This window comes from Corvus hawaiiensis, chromosome 1, assembly GCF_020740725.1.
Source record: "Corvus hawaiiensis isolate bCorHaw1 chromosome 1, bCorHaw1.pri.cur, whole genome shotgun sequence".
NCBI classification, from domain to species: domain Eukaryota; kingdom Metazoa; phylum Chordata; class Aves; order Passeriformes; family Corvidae; genus Corvus; species Corvus hawaiiensis.
In genome coordinates this window covers 51,212,381-51,235,171 of record NC_063213.1, presented here as the reverse complement: position 1 = coordinate 51,235,171, position 22,791 = coordinate 51,212,381, and the positions used below count along the sequence as shown (strand labels likewise).

At 36.0% G+C, this 22,791-nt stretch overlaps 1 protein-coding gene across 3 annotated transcripts in view; it reads right to left on the bottom strand.

Annotated features, from left to right (window-relative positions):
* Positions 1-22,791, bottom strand: part of AGMO (alkylglycerol monooxygenase) — a 226,441-nt gene that overhangs the window by 110,695 nt on the left and 92,955 nt on the right. For 2 of the 3 annotated variants that reach the window (XM_048304344.1, XM_048304362.1), the window contains exons 6-12: positions 12,073-12,139; positions 10,512-10,577; positions 10,327-10,406; positions 9,273-9,407; positions 8,674-8,790; positions 1,609-1,691; positions 361-466 (exon numbers count right to left, since the gene is read on the bottom strand). In XM_048304344.1, the coding sequence (XP_048160301.1) occupies positions 361-466; positions 1,609-1,691; positions 8,674-8,790; positions 9,273-9,407; positions 10,327-10,406; positions 10,512-10,577; positions 12,073-12,139 (654 nt within the window). The remainder of the gene's footprint in view (positions 1-360; positions 467-1,608; positions 1,692-8,673; positions 8,791-9,272; positions 9,408-10,326; positions 10,407-10,511; positions 10,578-12,072; positions 12,140-22,791) is intronic. The other variant, XM_048304353.1, reaches the window with a different exon arrangement.

Here is a 22,791-nt window from a genome sequence, read left to right as displayed (position 1 = left end):
GCATTTTCTGATTTCTCCCATAAAAGGGGAATTAAACAATTCAAATTCAGCAATGCATTACTATTATTCACTTCAAAGCATGTGGCCACAAGTAAATTATTTTTGCAGGGAGTGGTAAATGCTCTCCTTCATAACCTATTTTTCAAGGAAAACAGGCATCTCCATAGCAAACCTGAATAGTTTTCTTACAAAATAATCATAAAACATGAAAAACAAAGAGATAAGAAAAAAAATACTCTATTCAAATAGCATAATGAAAAATAAGAAAGCAAAATGTAAATGTTTAGTGTTTCTGCTTTTTTGTAAAAAGATAAAAAATCTAGAGTAATCAGCATAGATATTTTAAAATAAATGTCTTACCTCATATGCATAGCCCAAGACTGAAAACTGACTCCTGAAGTAGCCAAGTTTGTAAACACCTATGAAGACTAAACAGCGGATGATTTCCAAAATTCCTGCTTTGGACCTAGAAAAGGGAATAAATTCAGATTAACATCCAATCTTTTCTTCTTTTCCAAGTTCAGTGAAAAGGAGAAAATAGAATTAGTCTGTGATGTCCTGCACTTACATCAAGTCATCTTTCTTAACCTTATAGTTAGGTTTTTATAGTATACACCTTACATAGACTTGTAACACTGAATTTGCTGCTGGTGAGAATACACATACTTGCAAAATATATTTGAACTCACACAAATGGGGCTGTATATATAGTTACTGTCTTTTGATCTCAAAAATTACCACAACAAAATTCTGAAAAGTAGTTCAGAATCATTTCAACAGTCTACTTCTGTAAATTTTTACTAATTCCTCTTTATTAACTCCCTAGAGTTATTCACATCTGGCATGTTGACAGATTTTTACCTATCCTGAATTAAATAGTTCAGTCTATAAAAGTGAAAGGTATTCCTTTCTGAAAACATAATGAACAGCAGGTGCAAAGCAGTACTGGCACCTCAGTCTCAAAGGAAACTTCCACATGTCTTCTCTGGCAGGGCAAATAACTTCTTCGTAAGAAACTCTGGATGCAACTTACTCTTCTTTAGGGCCACAGTGCTCGTATGGACTACTTCATAATGTATCTCACTGGCCTGGTGTATTCAAGACTCAATTTCATTTGAAGCCATACTGATTAAGTTTAGTCTTAAGCCTACACCATCTTTCACATGATTTTGAGCCTACTCTGAGCTACACTGTGTGCTCTTCATATATCATCACTGTATCTGGCACCTATGGTGTGCTACACAGGGCTGGCACAATATGGTTGCAGTATGACCTTGAACAGCCTCGGGACAGCTGGCAGGTCCCACTCACCTGCCAGTGTTCCAAACCCAGAGGAGAGAACCCAATAAATGCAAGCACAAAGGGAGACATGACAAACCCATCCCAGAACTTTTCTGCAAGGAACAATATAGATGTAGTCACTACTTGCTATGGGAACACTCCTGGATTTAGGTGCCAGGTAGTCATGTGTTATTTTCCAGTCAACAGACAGCCACAGGTGGGTCTGGGTATCTATATTTATTTATCGATATAATTTCTGGGATTTACATATAATTATAAATAATCCATAACGAAAGAAGAAAAAAACCCACATATTTTGTATCTTACTTGTTCTCCATAAGTAGTCCAAAAGATGACAGGGACAGAATGATAAAGCCAATTCTCAGGAGAACTGTTCCCTGTGATAGCATCTGTTAAAAGGCAGACAAAGAATTCATTTAGAGAAATTTTCTGGAGAAAATGGAGTTTTTATGGAACAGTAGCTTCAACTTCCTCAGTCAGTGATGCTAGTGTCCCCTTTTAAAGTAATTTGCTACTTTAAGTTTTACAAAAAAATATCTGCTCTGGATAGCACACATACTTGGAGTAACCACCTTCATAGTCATTTCCTGGATGCTGTATTTCCAAAACAACATTATTGTTATTCCCTTCTGTCCTATGTGTTTTTTTCCCCAAAGTTATTGATTTCCTTTTGACTCTACTCAAGAGGGAAGAAATGTATTTCTAGATAAAAATCACAGCAGCCCTGCTCTTTTAATTTCATCATATGTTACCAGGTCTTTACAATAGTCATCTTTGAATCCCAATAGACACAAAAGCCAATGTACTGGTGAGAATAACAACTCACATGACATGATCATATTTAAGAAGAAACAAAATGAGTGTTTTCCCTGCATGATAACTCAATGCTTGGTTCCTAAATTAGCACAACTTTTTAGCTCCTATCATTAATTTCAATCAGACCTAAAACACTTTTAAAAATAAACATGTGCATGAGTACTTGAAAGAATAGCAGCATGAGGACTTCCGTCCTTAAAATTTACATCAAAATTACATTAAAAAAAATCCAGGAAAACAGAAATTATTTTGATTGTACAGTTTGAATTTTTAAAATTTATTAAATATTTATTTTGTATTCTACAAAGCTGCCCTTGAAAATCAAATATTTAATCAGTATTCTTTTTCCCTCCCTGATTTTGTTTCAAATATTAGTTTTGAAAAGCTTTCGTTTTTTTCATTAAAACAAAAACAAAACAAAAGTAGTGGATCTGACTGAGTTATAGAAATCCTTTCTTGCTTCAACAGCAAAACAGTTTATGAACAGCATCCTGCACTTCAATTGCAGCCATTGGAAAAAAAAAACCTCCATGAATGTCTGCCCTGATTTCAATAAATCCCATTCAGTGACATGCCCAACTTCCTTCGGTCGTGGCCCCAACCCCTCAAAGAGATCTAAGGTAAGTATCTGTGAGCATGGGAGGCCACAGGAGGATATTCTCAAGTTTTACAGCTGTGTGAACTTAGAGTGCCCATGTTTGCAAAACACATCAAACCACACACTCAGTCTGGGCGGGTTTCTGTTGTTTTCCTGAAGCATCACAAACACCTACTTAGATATCCTCAACAGTTATTGAACAAAGAAAACTCAATCCCAGAAATGAGCAAGCTAAACAGCAGCCTCACCAGTTTACAAGCCAGAACACAATTCTTACAAATGACACCTGTCAAGCCAATCTGTTGCACAGATTTGTACCAGGTGAGAATCAAACTTACTACTGCATTTCTACATTACCAATCTGTTCCGTTTCTCCTTACGATAAACTTTCCATTGTTAGCAATAGCAAGAGTTTGTTTTGAAGTGACATAATGTTTGGACAGAGCTTTTTTATAAAAATCAGGCATGGACTCTATTTGAATTTAATTAAATGAGGAGTTCTTTAACTGCTCATCTAGCCATACTGAGTTCAACTCCCTCTTCAGCTTCCTGTACAAACTGAGTCATACAAAAATTCAAGAAGTAAGCAAAGAAAAATATGATTTGGCACAGGCATAATGGAACTCACCCATAAATTTCTTAGAAATGCTTTGATAGGCTTTTCAATGATTGTTACTTGTCAAATAAAGGAGTTTTCCAGGGAATGAGGACTGAAATTCAAGACTTTTCTCCCTAAAGACTGTCCTCACTTTTAAGTTGAAAAATTAAATGTTTTTTTAACCTACTCATTCTTGCCAGGTGGGTCTGATTTTTCTTTGTTTCCAGTGTGATGCACCAGGTTCTGCAGACTGCCTTAAAAATGCTCCCAGAGTGGTAGAGCACTATTCTGAGAAAAGGAGAGCAAGATTTTGTATCTTCTTAGGCAGGAAAGAGAACTGAACATCAAATCCAGATTTCCATCAAGTCAGAGAATTGCTACATTACAATATATGGTTAAAATCACACTTGGTGGAAAATGAATGAAACTGCGATGGTTTTCATACAGGTGCTAATACTTGTCTTCAGGAAGGATCCAACAGAACATGCTATGAATGAGCAAGGGTGCCCCCAGTTTCCAGTTTTAAAGAGCTGCATGATTTCAAACTTTTCTGCCTTTCCAGTGTTCCCAAGCTGGCTAGCTAGTCCCAGGCATCGGGATTTCCTTGCAACTCCAGCTGCAGAAAACTGAGATGCTGATTCATTCTACCTGCCTTTAAGTACCTTCACTGAAGTGCCTGAAAATCTGTTATTAACCCAATCTTTTGCTGAAATTCATGGAGACAGCATGTTGGGAATGTGGGAATAGCCCAAGCACTTTGGGAATTCCATTTCTTGCCATTAGCTAGACTGCAAGCCTAAAGCCTAAATTTGGTATTGCATTAAGAGTTGGATTTGAGCAAATGATGGAAACACTTCCCAAAAAGCAGACAATTTGGGGTCAAATTTTAGTGGTAGTTTTACCTATAACTTCTATCAAGGACTTTTTTCTTGGCACAAAGATATATTTTATTTTACATTTCCAGAAGAACAGGAAAAAAAATTAAAATTATTCCCTACATTTATCTAACACAGAAGAATAAAGCACAGATTAAGAACTTGAAAGGAAATTAATAAATTTCAGATCAGTTATAAACATGGAGTTCCAGCAAAAAAATGGGAATAGAAATACATTTTAATGTTTGTTTGTAAACCAGAAGAACTGAAGCACCCTTATGATTTTTTAAAAAATCAAACTCAAATGTAAACAAGCCTTTAAGTGGTTAAAATGCTACATGAGGTTCTTTGGCATAGTAACTACCTAAGCCAGGTGTGATCATATTTTACAGATTTGTTTTTTCAGGCCAATTTCCATTTCTCTTCATACATACTCCTACTTGAACCATACTATTTTGAACACCAGCTATTTGTAAAACTCCTTATGGTCAATACCCGCTGTGGCTTAGAATGTGAAGGACTGGAGGACTCTAAAGCACAACCTGCAGATCCTGATTAATTTTAAATTGGCACTATCATCAGATTCACACAAAATCATGGCACTGTAATGCCTGAGCATAGAGTGGCAGCTTTCCACTTCCCAAAACATCAGCTTTTGGAGTAGTGAAGGGTGAGACAAAAAGCCTTACTGGGAACCATGAAGGCAGAAGGTGTAAGTTACCCTTCACCATAGGTACACGCACCACATTCACATACAACAAAAAAACCCTGTTCCCTCATTTGTACTCCTAGTCAAGGATTACTGAGAAATTTTCAGCAAAATACACCAAGATGCAACTGGGAATAATAGGTTTTAGAAAATCAGCCATATAGCATAGATTTTACCACTGTTAGTTTGCTTCCCTAACTTTCTCTTACAGTTCCAGTGGTATATGCTGCCTTGATTCTTTTATTTGCTTTCAAACATGTATCACCCTATGAAGTGGATGCTGGCAGCTGAGGCATCCATTTTCTAGGCATTACTCTACCAAAATCAACAAAATAGTCAGTGGGTTATATCACTAAACTAACATCATATATTAAATCTATGCACTGCAAGCAGCAGTGTGAAAAGAATGTGCCTTTTACACCTTCATTAGTGTTAGCATCCTTGTTCCACTTAAACATATGCATGGATGTATATATAAAATAAATGAATATTTATATACTGGAGTATTTGTATAAACAGAGAAGCATGTGGGACCACAGCAGGTTCCCCAATTACAAGTCAGCCACAACTTTGCAATGTGGTTATTGGCTGCAATCAAACAGAAAAAAATATTTCTGTTGGATTTTCATTTCATTCAAAGCTTTAAAAATATCTTTGAGCCTTAAAAAAGGAGGGGGAAGGGGATTATTGAATTTAGTAAGAGGTTTACATGGCTTTGTAATTAACAGAATGCCGTAGCATTATTATTTCATGGGTTTTTTAGTAATGAAAAAATAATTAATTTAAACAAAGGAAATGTTCTTCCAAACCTGTATTTAGATGAGCATTGAAATATTCCAAATTGACTTTTATATTGCAAAGAAACAGGTTTTCTATTCCTTTTGAAGAATAACATGGATGCATTTTCTCATTCTGATTTGTCCAGTGGTTCAAAAGAACTGCTAGGAATGATGCCAGCATGTTTCCTAAGTTAACAGATGCCCTGCTCTCATACATCAGACACTTTCAACATTCAAGTTAGGAACGCTAATACAATGCTATGAATTTTCTGCTGTTAGGTGTCTTTGGCTGTATGAATTTATTTTAACTTAGAATTCCTAGAAAAAATTGTAAATTCTTAGCAATATTGCATACACACTACTTGGTGATGCCCTACTTAATGGATACATTAAATGTGTTCTCAACTTTCAAGAGATCTATCTTACCCCTTACTAATTTTCATTTAACTGAAACTGCTCACTTATTCATGTAATTATATGCACAGTAAAAGTTATAGTATCTATCAACAATAAAAAAAGACACTGCAAAATGTGTTTAAGGTGCACTTCAATTTATACGATACCTGCAGTTCTGGAGCTATGAGAGTTTTGCTTTGAATGTGCTGCAGTTTTACACTCCTAGCACTCTCTCTGGGACTGATCCAAATCCCATTTCTTCAATGAGCTTTGGATCAGATCTAGATGTGCAGAGCTCAGAAAGCAATTTTTATTCACTAGATGTAGTGCAGACCACTATACAGAAAACAAACACTGTATGCTCTCTCCTGTGGAAAATATATATTTTTTCTTTCCTGTTTTGCTCTTTTCATAAGTTAAATGTAGGTCATTCAGACAGAAGGTATATGGTTGCTCTTTACGAATAGAGAAATTTAACACTTCTACAGGGCGCGAGACCAAACACTGAGCAACTGTAATCACTTGAGAAATGTAATAGCTGTGTGCTGTGTCTTACGGCTGTTATGAAATGGAACTTATACCTAAAGATGAGGAAAACAGTTAGTTTTCTCCATTTATGGAGCTATGCCACAGTTATGACATAATTCATAGCCAGACAGAACGTTCCAGTTGTATCCATAGACATTTCATAATTCAGTGTAGTGGAAAACTGATATTGAAGGAAGATTTTTGCCAAGTAAAGTTATTCATACACAAGCTTCCTTCTCATGACAGCTTCCCCACTGTGCTGCAGAGCGATGCTGGAACTCTGCCTTGGGACCAGCACTTTCTACACCCACACCGAAGGTTTATGTCCTGAGACGAGGTGCTTCCAGGCCCTGTACTCTCCTTCTTATCCTACCTTATTACCCTGCAGTTTTGTGCAGAGAATTTCATAGTTGCTTTTCTACAGTAAGTTCATAAATAGTGGATCTTCAGGATGTTTCCTCCATGACTGAAAGAATTTAATGATTATCTGGAGTCTGAGTGCCTTTTTCAACTTTCTTTATTATTTATTCTTAAACAGCTGCAGTTACCAGCAGATAAAATAATTTGGACCATCCATTTTTCCTTCCAGGACCAGAAAAAGGCCAAAAGAAAAAACAATAAAACAGGAAAAAATCAGACTCCTTAATTCTTGCTGCTAAAAGCAACAACAAAGTAAAAACCAAACCAAAACCCAACAGCAGAACGAAACAAATGAAAAAAACTCAAACACAGAGTTTGATTCCTATGCAATGTATGTAGGAATCTAGAAGTGGATCTGGACAACCCTGCAGAGGTTTTTCTCAATATAAGAACATTGTCACTCATGTATATATAATATACTGTTTCACTTGTATATTTTGGAGGCATTTATTCTTAGCCTAGGCTTAATTTCCTGTCCCTAGAACAAACTAAGCCTCAGATGACCTAGTAATCTCCTAATTCCCCGCAACTGCAGAGGCAAACAGGGCATGTAGAATAACTCCATACTAATCAGAAGAGTATGCCTTTTGTATCATACCAGGAATGCTACGTACTGCAGTGTCCAATGAGGTGGGCAGGGGACTGTGACCGCTGTTGGCCAAGGGTTGGAAATTGCCAGGTGAGCATGCCAGGACAAGGCAGGCCCACAGGAGGGCAGAGGCTGAAGAACCCAAGGGGCCCCCGGCATGCTTACAGCCTGCTACGGCAACATGGGTGACACAAACTCAACAAGAACACTGCTGTTTAGGGAGGTCTTAGAAAGGGTTTATGAAGAAGACCAAAGGGCATTTTATCAAAATAATAGACTTTTGTGGTGTTCTGGTATGTCTTGAGAGGTGTTTCACATTCTGCTTCATAACAAGAAAATTTTAGCTTTAGTACATGAGGGAAAGTTATAAAGGAAGAAGAAAAAAAAGGAGCTTGGAAGGATGTGAAACCTTAGAAACAGTTAATGTCTCCCTTCTTGTAGGTGGACATGGCCTTGTAGTTCACCTTCAGAGGCTGCCAGGTATCCACAGAGCAACCAGTTACCACGGAGATCCCATCAGCCCAAACCCATGGTCATAAATACATGCTTCTCCTTGCTGTATTTCTATCAATGCTGTTGTATATTGGAGACTGGAAGAAGGATTTGCCCTGACTTTGTTCTCCTCCAATTCTGAATTCATGCTGACAGAAACGTTCCCAACTGCAAGCACTGAAAGACCATTGCAATCTTCCTTCTAAAGCCTGGGCATCCAATGGTATGACCAACCTTGACATCTTAAACCTACAGAGTTTCAAGCCTCATGAGGTTCTAAAAACTGAAGCAGACACATACATCTTCTAGGCAAATTATTTATATTATGTAAATAACTGATATGGTTATTAAAAACTGTTTACTAAACAATATCAAACATTATATATTTAATACCATGGAATTATATATTTAGCCACTTATGTTGATTCTTTTTACAGAATCTAGTTATTAATAGTTCAAGTAAGATATCAGTCAGCTATAGAGCCTCTGCTCAATGCTTTAATATTTAAACATGTCGTGTGTCATTGCTCTTAGCAGGAGGTATTATTTCATAAAGGAAGGAATTACTTACACTTACAGAAGCAAGAAGTTCGGTGTACAAGTCCACTATTATAGCAAAATGTACAAGTGCATAGCAATTACAATAAGCTGGTACAGGTGGATTGAAGGGAACTTCTTTCCCAGTGATCTGTATAAAGCAAAACAGACACTTGCCTTCAAGAGCGACCTGCTATGGCCTGTTGCTCCTTAATATTCTTTACACTTACAAAAAGGGAGACAGATAATTGAAGAAAGATAATCTGCTGTCAAACTTATGTACTACCTAGTCTGAGACAGAGTTTAACTCTGTGTGTTTGTGCATGTCCACATCAGAAAAAAAAGAGAAATTATTATATTCCATAGAAAATTTTTGAAAATCTCTTCAGGAAATGAATAATGAAAAAATAAATTAAAAATATGTTTTTTCCTTCAAATAAAAAGGAAAAAAAACCCACAGCTAAAACATTCATTTCCTTCAGTTTCTTTTCCCATTTCATCTTCCCCTATGCTTTATGACTGCTAATTTGCTAATTTAAAATAGCATGTGCAGAGTTTTTAACGTTGATCCAGTAGCATTAAGAGGTCCAAGTAAATTACACACAACTGAAAGCCTGTGCATGTTCTATTTACCACCGGGATTTCCTCAGGAAGGCCAAGTCTAGGTTTGCCTGGTCCCCAGCCTGGCCCTTTGAATATGACAGAAAGCTTATTGCAGAATCCAGGTGTGGCCCAAAACGTGTTCCAAATATGAGCCAAGGGACGTAACTGGGAAAAAAAGAGTAAGTAATTTTTCACTGTTAGCAAAATAAAAGATTAATAAAACATTATATTTTATTCATTTTTAACTTTCAAATAAATTATTTTTCAAACTCTGTAAAGAGAATAAATTAGAAATAGATGAAGACAGTTCAGAAAACCTGGCTGAAATAGGCAAAAGTCATATGAAGCCCTTGGTTAATTTGGTGAGGATTACAATGACTTCTGCTCAGAGGAAAATCTGTTCTTCCATCTGTGTCTCCTGTAATCACTCCAGAGTATTTAGTGGTATATTGTATAGCTATATTTATGCTACATGATTTGGTTACTGGGATCTTGACACAACATACTCTCAATAACTAAATTACTTTGTATCTGAATGAAATGGATATAATTGCACATCCTCTCACTTTCCAGCCCTGACAGCCCTGACAGCAGAATTTCTCATTCTTTGAGATTCCTCCTTGGATGAACAGTCATGAAAAGCAAGTACGGACTCCACCACTTCTCATGTTTTTGCAGAGAATTTTTAATCTAGCTTAAGTTAAACCTGGACCAATAAATCTAAGAAGCACCACACTAATTACTTTTCTTTTTTTTTTAAATATATACTTTTGTCTGTGCTTCACTGCGTATTGCACCGCATATTGCAAAACAGATCTCACTCAGTCCAACACCTTATATATCACTGTTCTAATCAGTTTTTCATTTTACTGTTTTGTATTTTCATGATTACTACAAACTCTGCATATACTCAGTGCAGCGAGTGGAAATGGCTGTCTCAGAATTAAATACTGAAGAAATTGTAGATAAAGTAATTGACTGGTCAGGAATGCAAGGATGGCCTCAACTGTGCCTAATAGAGGGGTTTCTTTTGAATATGACTGAATGTTGAAGATATCACAGTCAGTGACACAAACTATAGCACCTGGAGCATGATGGGATCAAACGAATTTACTGGATGTGTTAAGCCATACACAACTTTTTCATCTTCGGCCTCAAATGTTCCTGATGGAAGAAGAAAACAAAAGAATGACAAACAATCAAATTCAAACGTATACATATTTTTGCCACACTGACCAAACATGACAGAGAACACCTTCTGTAACTTACCAAATATCCTGTCCCAGATAATGAGTGTGCCACCATAATTTTTGTCAATGCAGTAGGGATTTCTACCTATAATAAAAATAAATTATGAGACAAGTAATGGGATAAAGAAGAATACTAGCAACTGAATTATGAAGGAAAGTCATCATTTTCATCGCTTTATAGCCTAAAAATAACTTTAAAAGATAGCTAACCCACCATTCCTCATACTTCTATGAAATTTCTTTTTCCTTAACAGCCTTACTGCTCTCCTTCTATTCAGATTCAAACATACAAATCCAATCTGTCACACCCAAAACTTCTATGAAATAAAAGGATTCATTTGGAGAGTAAAACCAGATCAAAATATATTTATAAAAAACAAATTAAAAAGCAAACAAGAATGATTCCACCAGTTTATACCTAAGAAAATATATGCTAAATGCATATATGCGTAATCATCTCATTAATAGCTATCAGGTGTCTCTATCCTCTATATCATACATCTGATTCTGTCCTATTAATTTCAGTGTGAGGAAAACTGCTCCTTCTATGTTTTCTAGGGAATATATTTGTATATAAGCAGTCCTCTCAAAGCTATGAGCGAAGAAATATTGGTTACATATCCTTAAGTTCATGCAGGTAATCTGGAGCAACTGTACAGCCCCTGATCAGCTCTGGAACAATTCAGCTTAACTCCAATCAGGATGAGAGCATTAGTTTAGTTTACAGATGAGCAAATAACAGCAGAGTGTCTCCCTGAGGATTACCAGTAGTTGTGCAAATTTAAAGGACTAGACACTTACAGCACCACCACTGTGGATACAGTGATTGTGAGGATATAATAAACATTAGTAACATCCACTGTACATTTGAGTCTGTTTCAAATTGTTCTTCCATTCCCCTATATATTTTTTTTAAACTTACTATTTCTGCACACTGAATGAGCTAAGGACATCTGTGAAATTCACCTCTGTTTCTCAGATATGTTCATGATATTTTTCAGTATGCAGTGGAGTTATTAATACAATTTACATACGCAGTACACTCTCAAAGGCCTCTGAATACTGGTGAAAAATCAATCATCATGCACTTCTGTGAATTGAGATACCAATAATTCAGACAGGTGAAATCAAATTCCACTAAAATATTTAAAAGTTCTTCTAAAACCTAGCCATGTTTTTCACATATACAGTGCTTGAATTTGAATGCAAAAGTGTGTTTGTTGATGATTCAGTAGTCAGGGAAGGATGAGATGCTTTTCTATCACTTCATACTTAAAAACATTGAATTTTTTTGCTCAAAGTCTTTAAATTATTTCATGTTATCCAGACTTAATTTCTGCTCAATAATTAATCTTAAACATAAAAATGTTTAAATTAAACAGAAGATCTGAAAATGTTTTTTAAAATACTGTGAAATTTTCTACGGAAGAGGAACCATTTCTGAAGTAGTGGTCAAAATCAAAATCTTTCTGTAAACTGATTTTACAATATAATTTTATTACATTACTATTACTATACAAATATTGACCTTGAGAAAAAAAAAACACACCAAGGAATAAGGGGTTCCACTTTTATCTTACCATGATGAACTCTGTGATGACTGGGAGTATTAAGAATCCATTCCAGAGGCCCAAGTTTGGTGATAACCTTAAAAAATGTAATGCTTCAATGAACTTGAAAATACTGTGTAAGATCAAGAAGAAGCAGAGGAATGAAAGGAGGAAAGGCAAAAGAGGATGTTTATCTTCTGAAGAACTGCATAAAAAGACAGAAGTTTTTTTCTGAACCATTTCACTGCATTACACTTACAAAAATTTTCATTTAAAAATAGTAAAATACAAGTTAAAATTTGAATTTCTTTTTGATCCACAAACTAATTTCTTTTGATCTAGCACTGAATTTTTTTCTTATTGTTTTTATCATTATTCCCTGAGAATCTTTGAAAGAACTGGCAATCGTGAGCTGATACTAACATGGAATCACAGGGAAGTGATTGTCCCATTGTATTCAGCACTGATGAGGCTGCACCTTGAGTACCGTGTTCAGTTTTGGGCCTCTCACTTCAGGAAAGGAGACACTGAGATGCTCGAGCGTGTCCAGAGAAGGGCAATGGAGCTGGTGAAGGGTCTAGAAAACCTCTCCTGTGAGGAGTGACTGAGGGAACTGGGGTTGTTTAGCCTGGAGAAAATAAGGCTCAGAAGGACTTCACTGCTCTCTAGCTATCTGAAAGGAGGTTGTAGTGAGGTGCAGGTCGGTTTCTTCTGCCATGTCCCAAATGAAAGGACAAGAGGAAACGGCTTTCAGTTGTGCCAGCAGAGGTTCACACTGGATATTAGAAAAAAAATATCACTGGAAGAGTGTTTAGGCATTGGAATAAATTGCCCAGGGAGGTGGTGGAGTCACTATCTCTGGAAAAGTTCCAGAGGCATCTGGATTTGACACTTGGGGATATGATTTAGGAGTGATTCTGGTGATGCTGGGTTGATGGTTGGACTAGATGATCTTGAAGGTCTCTTACAATCTCGATAATTCTGTGATTCCATACAAATTGTTTCACTCATTTTTCTTACCCATATCCAGTGACACTGCTTGGGATTCAGTGTAACTCTATAATCCCAGTTATGTAAACACTTTATGTCAGCAAATAGCTGGCACTGATGTAGAAACAAGTACTCCTTCCCCCTTTAGTACCTTTGACTGCTTGTTTCTTCTATCAATAACCCTCCTTTACTCTGGCATGAATGTATTAACACAACAAACCTGATTGAGGAACTGATGCAAATCAAAATGACTTTAGTTTTGTTTTTCTAAGTTAGTTTAACTGGATCAGTTCCTGATTTTGGTCCAACATATGGTGACAAATGCATGAGTCAGAGACATGACCAGCATAAATTCATTGTGGAGCTACAATCTAAGGCAATGAGTCAACAGTACAGAAAGGTGGCCTTGATCATTTTAGTACCAAACCAAAAATGATAGAAAGTATCCACTGCCAAAAACTCACTCTAGTGTTTCAAGCTTTGTCAGAGAATGTTGATGAAATAAGTTTGTATCAGCAGGGTTTATGCTAAATTAGCTACTATGGAACTAGAGGAAAGCCAGCACTGACTTCAAATTTGGTGCTTTGGTTAGCTCAATAGAAGTGTGTGGACACCTAAACACAGCAACCATTCTTTAATCCCAAACACAAATCTATCTGTCACAAATTGATGTAATCACTGGATGACCAATAAGGACATCTATTCACTATATATACTGAAATGGTATCTATTCACCATGTCTGATTATGGCCATATTGTCTTGAAATTAAAAGGGGGCGAAGGGCATAAAAGCAGCTAAATAAAAATGCTCAGACATTAAGAAACAAGCCCAAGAATCTAATTTTTTCCTTTTAAGGAATTTAATTAGTAAATTTAATACTCATACTGCCAAAAGGAGTGATCTGTAATATAATAATAGAGATAAGATAATACTGGCAAAAAAAAAACATTTAGAGGGGCAAACAGTCATTACTCATGAGAGCAGGTCCAATCATCTAAAAAGGATTTTCATTCCTTTAAGATATACAGAACAAAGTCCTGAAATATGGCAGTTCCACGTCTCTTTAATTTACAGTTTTGCAAGTGCAAGAAGATTTAGTTTCAAAAAGCAGACTTAGGACATTCTTCAGATGTATTTAAATTGTTATAAATGAGTTAAATATAATAAAGGAAAAAAAAATTTTTTTTCATTTTTCTCTTAAATAACAGCAAAGGAACATCTACTTAATTGGTTAAGTAGAGAATTTCTGTAATTAAAGGAGTACAGAAATACAAAAATTCTTCAGGTACGGAGAACCGTAATATTTGGAGCATCTTTCTCAAAATCCTGCTCACACTTGACTGGAAAAACAGAATCCTGAGACAAGTTTGTTTTGTTTCATTTAACTCAGAAGCCAAGGACAACATAAGCAGGATCAGCTCTCCCTCAAAATAAATTCAAGTCTGAAAAGACCACCTAAAGGTAAGAAATGATCCATCATTCATGCTAGTTCCATTTTCTGCCTTTCTCAAGCAGAACATCCCACTGTTTTAAGATATGTGAGATGTGACTATTAAATTAATTTAATCTGAGCCAAATGTCTTGGATTGAACTGCAGCCCAGCACCTGAGTGAGCACTGATTTATCTAATAGACCAGAACTAACTTTGATCCAGTTGGTTTTAATATATTTTTATCTCAGTATTTTAACAATTTTTGTGAAAATAAACCAAATGTGCACTAGGAGAGCAGGGAATCAGTAAGGCATAGCAGTCTTCAGTTTTAGCCTACAGGTGGATTGTAACAAAATGTCCTCAGAATGAATGCCTTCAGTCCTCAATATCCAGGTGGTTGAATTAAAATTTTAAAACTAAAATACATCCTTTTGAAAGTCTACATAGTACATCCTTATGCTAAAGCAGAACTTGGGACTCCCTAAGGACCTCAGGGATTTATGTAAAACTTTAAAAAATTTTTTCTAAATCATAGTAGAGAAAGTATTTTCTTTGGATAATGAAACCTCTCTCATCCTTTAAAACAGTCTTTCTTTGAGTGATGACATCTAAAAATCTACTGAAATATCTTCTCTATGGCATAATTAGTGATTGATACCTGAGCCTACTTTGATTCATTATTCAGTCAAGGTCACCTCCATTGCAAAAACATTTTAGCCCCACTCTGACAAAAAGATCATCTGAGACAACAATTATAACCACATGACCTTAAAGCTCAGAGGGGGTACAGAACTCTGTACCTGATGAAGTAAAAATCTAGCAAATGTATGTTGACATTAGCAATCCATAAATCAATGCTTTGTCTAAAACAAATCACAAATATTTTTCCACCAGACAGTCAAAATTGTACAGGGTGCTATTCCTAGAAACTTCCTCTGCTATCAGTAAGTTTACTTGTAGCTATTTAGCACATTCCTAAAAAAAAAACTATAAAAAACTGTTGTCAGAGGAAAGGTTTTGGTGCCAAAATTTTTATAAATATTTTATAAGCATATAAATATAATCTAGCTATAAAGCTATAAATATAATCATATATCTTTTCAAGAAACAGAAAGATATCACCACTGAAAAGCTGAATTTTGAAGGCTCTTGCAGCACGACAGGGCAAAGAATGTTTAAATTTGTTGAATTTTTCTATATTCTGCCATCTTACCTGGGAAAAAACTCCTACAAGCAGATTTTTCACCAAAGAAAATTGGATAGGATAGTAAGACAATATTTGCCAGACAAGATTCTGACATAGTCATGTCAGGCTGACATGAACTTACTGCAGCCATATTGAAAGAAATGAAGTTTGTAAGAACTGACTCATAAGAAAATTTAATGTGGTGTAACAACAGCCCTTGTTCAAAAGAATACCCAGAGAGAAAGAAGGCAGTGGCAGCTGTTCCACCTACCCATCTACCTTTCACTTGTCAGTCTATCCTCATTTTATTATGTCCAGACATTTTCCTTGGAGAATGGCAATTTCAAAGGAGCTCATAAGCATTCTTTGTAGCAGTAATCTGGCTTTCACTGCAGTTGCAACCAGTTGCCAAAGCACATACACTAAGTTTCAGACATTCAAGACAGAGAAACATTTTCAGCTTACAATATCATTGTATTCAAATCGGCTTATTAGAGTAAGAGCTTTCATGATGTTCACATATCAGGAAAAAAAAAATTAAACTTTTTAAAGAAAACCAAATAAATGTGATAAGAAGATCAGCTTAGTTTTTGATACTTGCAATTGGGATTTTCATTAAAAGACTGCTACTTTAATTTTTGTATCTCACTTTTTTACTGTAAAGTATTCTAAAAAGTAAAAAAACAATAGTTGAAATGTCACTGTTCAATAACCCTACCATCAATACTTCAAACCTTATTTCATATTACTCAAAAGAAAAAAGTCTGCTTGTGAATATAAAATATTCTTACTCTATATATCATCACCTTGCAGTGATTTGAGGAGTACAGAAAAATAGCTACCAATCCCCTAAAAGCTGAAATACCCCAACTGTTGTCCAACAATAACCTTATCTGTATTTTGACCAATATGACTGGGGGTTTACATTTTTGTTTGTTTCCCTGATACAGGCATCTACTGTTCTAAATCAACTCCTGTCTCGGATTTTTCCTTTCTCAATTAACACATCACGTGCACCTAAACTCCCATGCCAGTGACCCACAGATGAACTGCAGCATTCCAACAAAACTCTTTTCCTGTTTCCTTTATTTTTTAACAACCCATTGCCACAAAAAAAAAATTTTCATTTGTCAAAATCCTCACAAATGGACTCAATAAACTACCTGCAAATCAGATATGTAGGCATCTTATATATATCAGGTATGAAAGTTTTGTCCACAAAACATGTATTCTTGTTTCCTTCTTTTCTTTAAAAAACAGCATATTTCCTCTGTTGTACTTGGGTATGACTAAACGATAAAGCAGAATAACTGACAATAATTGAAGCAACTCCAAAAGCAGTGTAATAAATAAGGCACGCTTAGAAATACTTTCCATACATTACTGAATAAAATATCCTGGAATTGAAATCTTCAAGTATAATGAGGACTAAATGTTTTTTTTTTTCTACAATAGTAGTTCTTATATAAAGATGTTTCCTTTGTGACAGAAATCCCTCGCCTAAAGGAAAAGAACATTATGCAGTATCACTTGTGGCATGTAAGCACCTCCATTTGTGGTCTCAGAGTTTGTCAGCACCAAGGGAAATCTTTATTGCCCGGTACCTGCACCCCTTCAGTGTAGTTCTTGTTTAAGTAATGAGAAAAAATTGTAACATAAAATCCAAGGGAAACTTTACATCTTGTGTAACAACTCCTCCTGTCACCACTACCACATGAATCTTTACTTAGCCCTGTTTCAACGTGAACGCTAGGAAGGAATGTCAACTGAGTAAAGCAGGCAACCTTACAGTAAAACCATTCGCATATAAAAGGTTCTGGGTTATTTTTTTTCCTTTGAGCATAAGGAAAGCTGTTTGTAGCACAGCATTACTTTCAATATCATAGTGTTACTGATCTGCAGGACAGGAGAGGGTAAATTCATCCCTGGAGCATCACTAAGGAGCACTCTGAACTTAACTTTGGGCTCTCTGTTAGACTAGTTGGTAGTAAAACACATATTACAAGTCATTTCCTCATCAAAATCAAGATAAGATTCTTATTCCTGGTATATAAATCTGTATTTCAGACATTCTGGTGGGGAAATTTAAAAATATGACCTTAATTACATTCCCCAGTAGAGCAGCTGTGTTAATTCAGGACAACACACCCATGTATTTATACAGATGGCTCTGGTGATCAGATTTGCCATGTAAAATCTCTACAGGGAAGCTGGGGAAAGGCAGAACTCCTAGGTTTTGTGCTCGTCTGCCAGTTTCACACTTTGAAATCCTTGGCAAAGTCTGATTTATACACCGCCAACTGCTTTCCTATCTGATTAGGCAGTTTTCTACTCCAGTAAGCATGTAAAATGGATATAGCTGAATTTCCACACTGAGGAGAGAAAAAACAATATTTATAGTTTAGAAATAAAACAAGTGAGAGGAATCAGGCCTGTTGGGATCATAAAGAGTTTCATAGAGGGTGAATTTCTGATAAATCTGGATTGTAGGAATGGGAGGTGAAAGCCTAGTTTTAATGGACAGTCTGGTTTAGGGCATATTTATATAATAAACATGCAGACTTAAGAAATGTGTTTACAATAAATTATCTTGAAGGCAAGCTTTTGTCACTTTTCATTGTTATACATCTCAACTAGAACGTAAGGTTTGAATCAATTTGGCATCTTACATGAATATTTAAGTTAACAGTTTTGATAAGTGGATGCAACCTTTTTTTTTTTCTTTATAGGTCCAATTAAGCCTTGTGGGAAAGGTGAGCACATACAGGAAGTTTCAATAAATTTTTCCACTAAAAATGAAAAAACGTACAATAACTGATTGGTTTAATTGCAGCATTACAAATAGCAGAGCATGGAGCAAGTCACACTTTCAGCCATATATCAAGTTAAGCATTTTAAACAAACTCCAGGAGAAAAATTGCTATACAATTTCAGTATTTTTCAGCAGCCTGATAAATACATTCTGGCAATGGCAGGAAAAAAACCAGAAAAGTCATAAATCAGTATGCCAGTCCTGAAATAAACTAAAATATAGTCAATTGAGGCTCTTCATCTTCCTTTTTACCACAGATCAAAAAATAGTCAGCAGCCTGTACTTTGTGATTTTAACAAAGAAGGGTCTTTCAAATTTTCTGTTGGCTTTGAAGCTGTAACTAATTTAAATAGATTCTCAGTGAGTACAAGCTATGAGAAAAACTCAAGAGCATTACAAGTAATATGTTAAGATGGAAAATGAGATTTTTCTTTTTTATAAAGAGCAGTATCTCTAACATCGTTAATGTGGTATCCTACCATTATTATACTAAATTTGTTAAATGACTTGTTTAGATTCTTTTCCGGGATGCAGAATGTACTGAAATGTGTTACATCTTTAAGTAGCTCACTTCACTTTTATCTTGGTAATTCTCCAGGAACGTAATAGACAGAAGTGACCTAAATAAAATTCTTTAAGTACGATCTTTAGTTTTAGGGTTTCTGCAGGCAGGTTAGCAATAGTCAGGTCCATTGCTCCTGAAGTAAACACTTCCCAGCTGTCGCTTGCAAAGAAGAGCCTTTGGTGCAAGGACCAGAAGCCAACACTCAAGGATTAAACTAATAGGATCCAAATTGAAGTTCTTGATTATGTACTTGTCCCATAAACTTTTTTATTTCTGGCCCCACTAGTGACTCAGCTTCAACAGGGACAGGGGAGGATTCTTCTGTCTGGATTGTTGCCTATCAAATGCAAACCACCAATATAATCCTATTATCATGGAGCAGCCACTTCTGAATGAAAAAAGATCATGGCTCCTGTGCTGCATGTTGAATTCAGAGCTACTGGGTGCACGGCACAGTTAAAAGAGGAGTTCACACACACAGTTAAAATAGGATGCTCATCCTCATGCTACTAAGGTATATACACCGGCATTCTTAATCATCACTGAGCTTTTAGGTGCCACAGAAGGAACTCCAGACTTCATCCCGCTATGTTTTTCCTGATTATACTGTGTTCAAGTGCAGCCTACACTCAGCAGGACAGGAATACTATGCTCTCTTATGAATGTTTTATTTTCTCTCTCTTTTGTTATTCTTTTTATTTAAAACAAAAAGCAGAGTTATATGCCTTATATATCTAGAAAGACAATACTTTTCTCCCCTCATGGGGGAAGTGAAACATGGAAGACTGGAACATATTTTACAGTTATTGCTAGTATTTGTGTTTAATGATAACGTTGTCAGCTTTGCTTTTCTCTGAGTTCTGGCAAGTGCAATGATGACAAGACTTTCATCCTGCAGGTTGGTCAGAAAATCTAATAAGCCAGTTTGGCAGACAGGCTGGATTGAAGCAGGGAGATAGATCTCTTTGTTTCTTGGAATCATGCTTAAGTTTTAATGTCTATTATGTATACATAGCCTAGCTGGACCTACGAAGTCACTGTCTGCATTAAAGAAAGTATATTTATCTTCCTGGTGTTTTCTGAATTTGTTTTCTTTCTCTACAGAGTAAATGTTTGATTTGACAGTTTGCAGCAGACAAATAATGAATTTATGAATGATAAAAGCATCAGCAATCAAGGATGTGGCTTTCTTTTGTAAAAAAACTTTCTTTAAAAAGAACTTTCTTTTGCAAACCAAATTTGGTTCTTTATGCAAATCAGAAAATAATTGGTTCCCCATTGTTTTAAAATAACTTCTTGGACCTTTGTAACAGCAAGAAAGTATGCAGTAGACTGTTGGATGATGTCACCTGTTTCTAGGAATTCCAGTAAATCATCATGTCACTGAATGGTGATGGACACAATCTTGAACATCAGACTAGGAGAATGGCTGTCATCACCTCTAATTACCTTCATCCCTTTGATGACTTCTAGCAAAAGTCTTCTGAATGGTAAGTTTCTGACTCCTTGTAACCTGACAAGGACAGATGTGTGTTTCTAATTTGAAAGGGAACATCAGACAGAGCTGTCTATTTTTGGCTAAAGTGTCTGAATTAAATGAAATAAGTTCATTATTTCATTAAATGAACCAATGTACTAAAATGAAGAAAAATAAAGGTTGTCTTGGCATATGGTATTTGAATTCAAAGTGATCTTCCAGAAACAAATTCAAGAGATACTGCAGTTTCACAATTCTATTCAATACATTGGATTATTACTGATTTTACCTTTTACTGATATTTTTTAGATGAAAAAAAAAATCAACAAACTCCAACAAACACAAACAAAAACAACATCAACAGAAAAGCAAAAGCCAAACAACATCCTGGCAAGAAAATCAAATCAGTCCACCATACTCTGTTTCCACTGTGATCCATTCAACACCACTTGTATATCATTATTTTGCAAAAACTTCCACACAGTAAATTTGACTCATATCTTACTGATCTTATAGGAAATACCCACAATACAGAAAACTAAGAATAAATATATGACTTTGTAAACCAGGCCTAGACGTATTTTACTTCCGGTTAGAGACTGAAATATTATAGTTTATGACTTAAACATTTTCACGAAGGACTAGCAAAACTATTACAAAAGCTGCAGAGAAGACTACGGAACCCTGAATGGGGCTCTGAGAGGCTCAAGATAAGATAAAGTAACAGCTCAGGGCTGGGGACATTCACAGAGCACAAGCTTAACACCTCAGGAGTGGAGATCACAGCCCCAGGGCTATCAGCTGCCAGGCTTGCACAGACCCTGCACCAAAGGGTGGAGGGAGGAGAGTGCTGGAAAAGCCTCTGGTCAGAGGCAGTGAACACCCATGCATCACTGTGCAGAGGAGCCCAGCTGAGGGGCCCCTTCATCCAGGGAAGAAGCTGCATCCACATGAAGGACAGAGGGGGTGACATGGCCCATCAAAGGCCCCCCCCGCAAAAGGGTCCTCAGACCCTGCACCAGAGATGATGCAACAGACCCTCAGTGTTGCAAGGGACAGTGTCAAACTGGTCCCCTGCAAGGGAGGCACATGGGAGTACCTGGCCCAAAACGTGTATTAATCCACGGGATTCTGTACTCTTTGGCATGTGGCAGCATGTGGCACCCTCACCACCAGAAAATCAGATGGAGAGGAGCAACGAGACGTCGTTGGGACCCTCGGATGGGTGATATGCTTCCACCTAACCCCTGTCACTCTCTTCCTGTCCCCCCATTTCCCCCCACGCACACTTCTTTCTCTATTTCTCTTTTTCTTCTTTTCCTTTCTCTTCGTCTCCTTTACTATTAAATAAAATATATAAATTTTTTGGCACCAACATCTAACCTCGTTTGGTTTTAATCTCGTTTTTGTGTATATTTTGAACCTTCTAAGTTCTTTCCGGTTTATACACAGAGACTTTGTTTTCTTTGCTCTTCTGGGCTTAAACCAGATTGCAACACTTCCCAACAAAGCATCCCCTTTTTTATTTGCAAACTATTGAATACTTTAGCTTTTTACCAAAACCTACCTCAAACTCCACAAATCAACCACAAGAATAAAACTATCTTCTTTCCAATACAAACACTAAAAAAGTAACAGTGAATTAAGTTTTTTAATAGTCACATAAGTTTTGTTAAAATGCTTTTATAATTCAAAATTTTACTTGATCAAATTTACTTTTCAGTTTTGAGAAATGGATTAAAAAACTACTGCAAGTTCTTGAAATAGACATTGTAATATTTTTTTTTACTCCTGAAATCCCTTCTTGCTTATTTAAATGAGACTTCAGCATACAATGTGGACAAAATAGGTCCAAGAAAATTGAAAAATAAAATTTACAAAGAAATAGACCAATATCAATTGTTAGGACCTGGAAATCAATAACTGAATATTTTATCTATTGTATCATGCTGTCACTTATTTATCACAGTGTCCTAACTATGATTCTTTCATCCAATTTATTCACTCCAATAGATTTTTGTGTCAAATAGCTTCTGCTTAAAAAGACAACTATGTCCTCTACAGTTTCAAGAACAGCTTTCGCTATTGATATGATAATCACAGGTGTACTGCTACTTAGAAGAACTTATGCCTATTTTCATGTATTTTCCTTAATTTTACCTGGTTCTTTAATCTGATTGTTTAATCTCCTTATTGGAAAATAAAGCCAAAATGAAACAGATCTTTTCTGAATCTGGCCATCTTCCTAGGTATGAGCTGATTGATGCAAGAACTTAAGGACTGGGC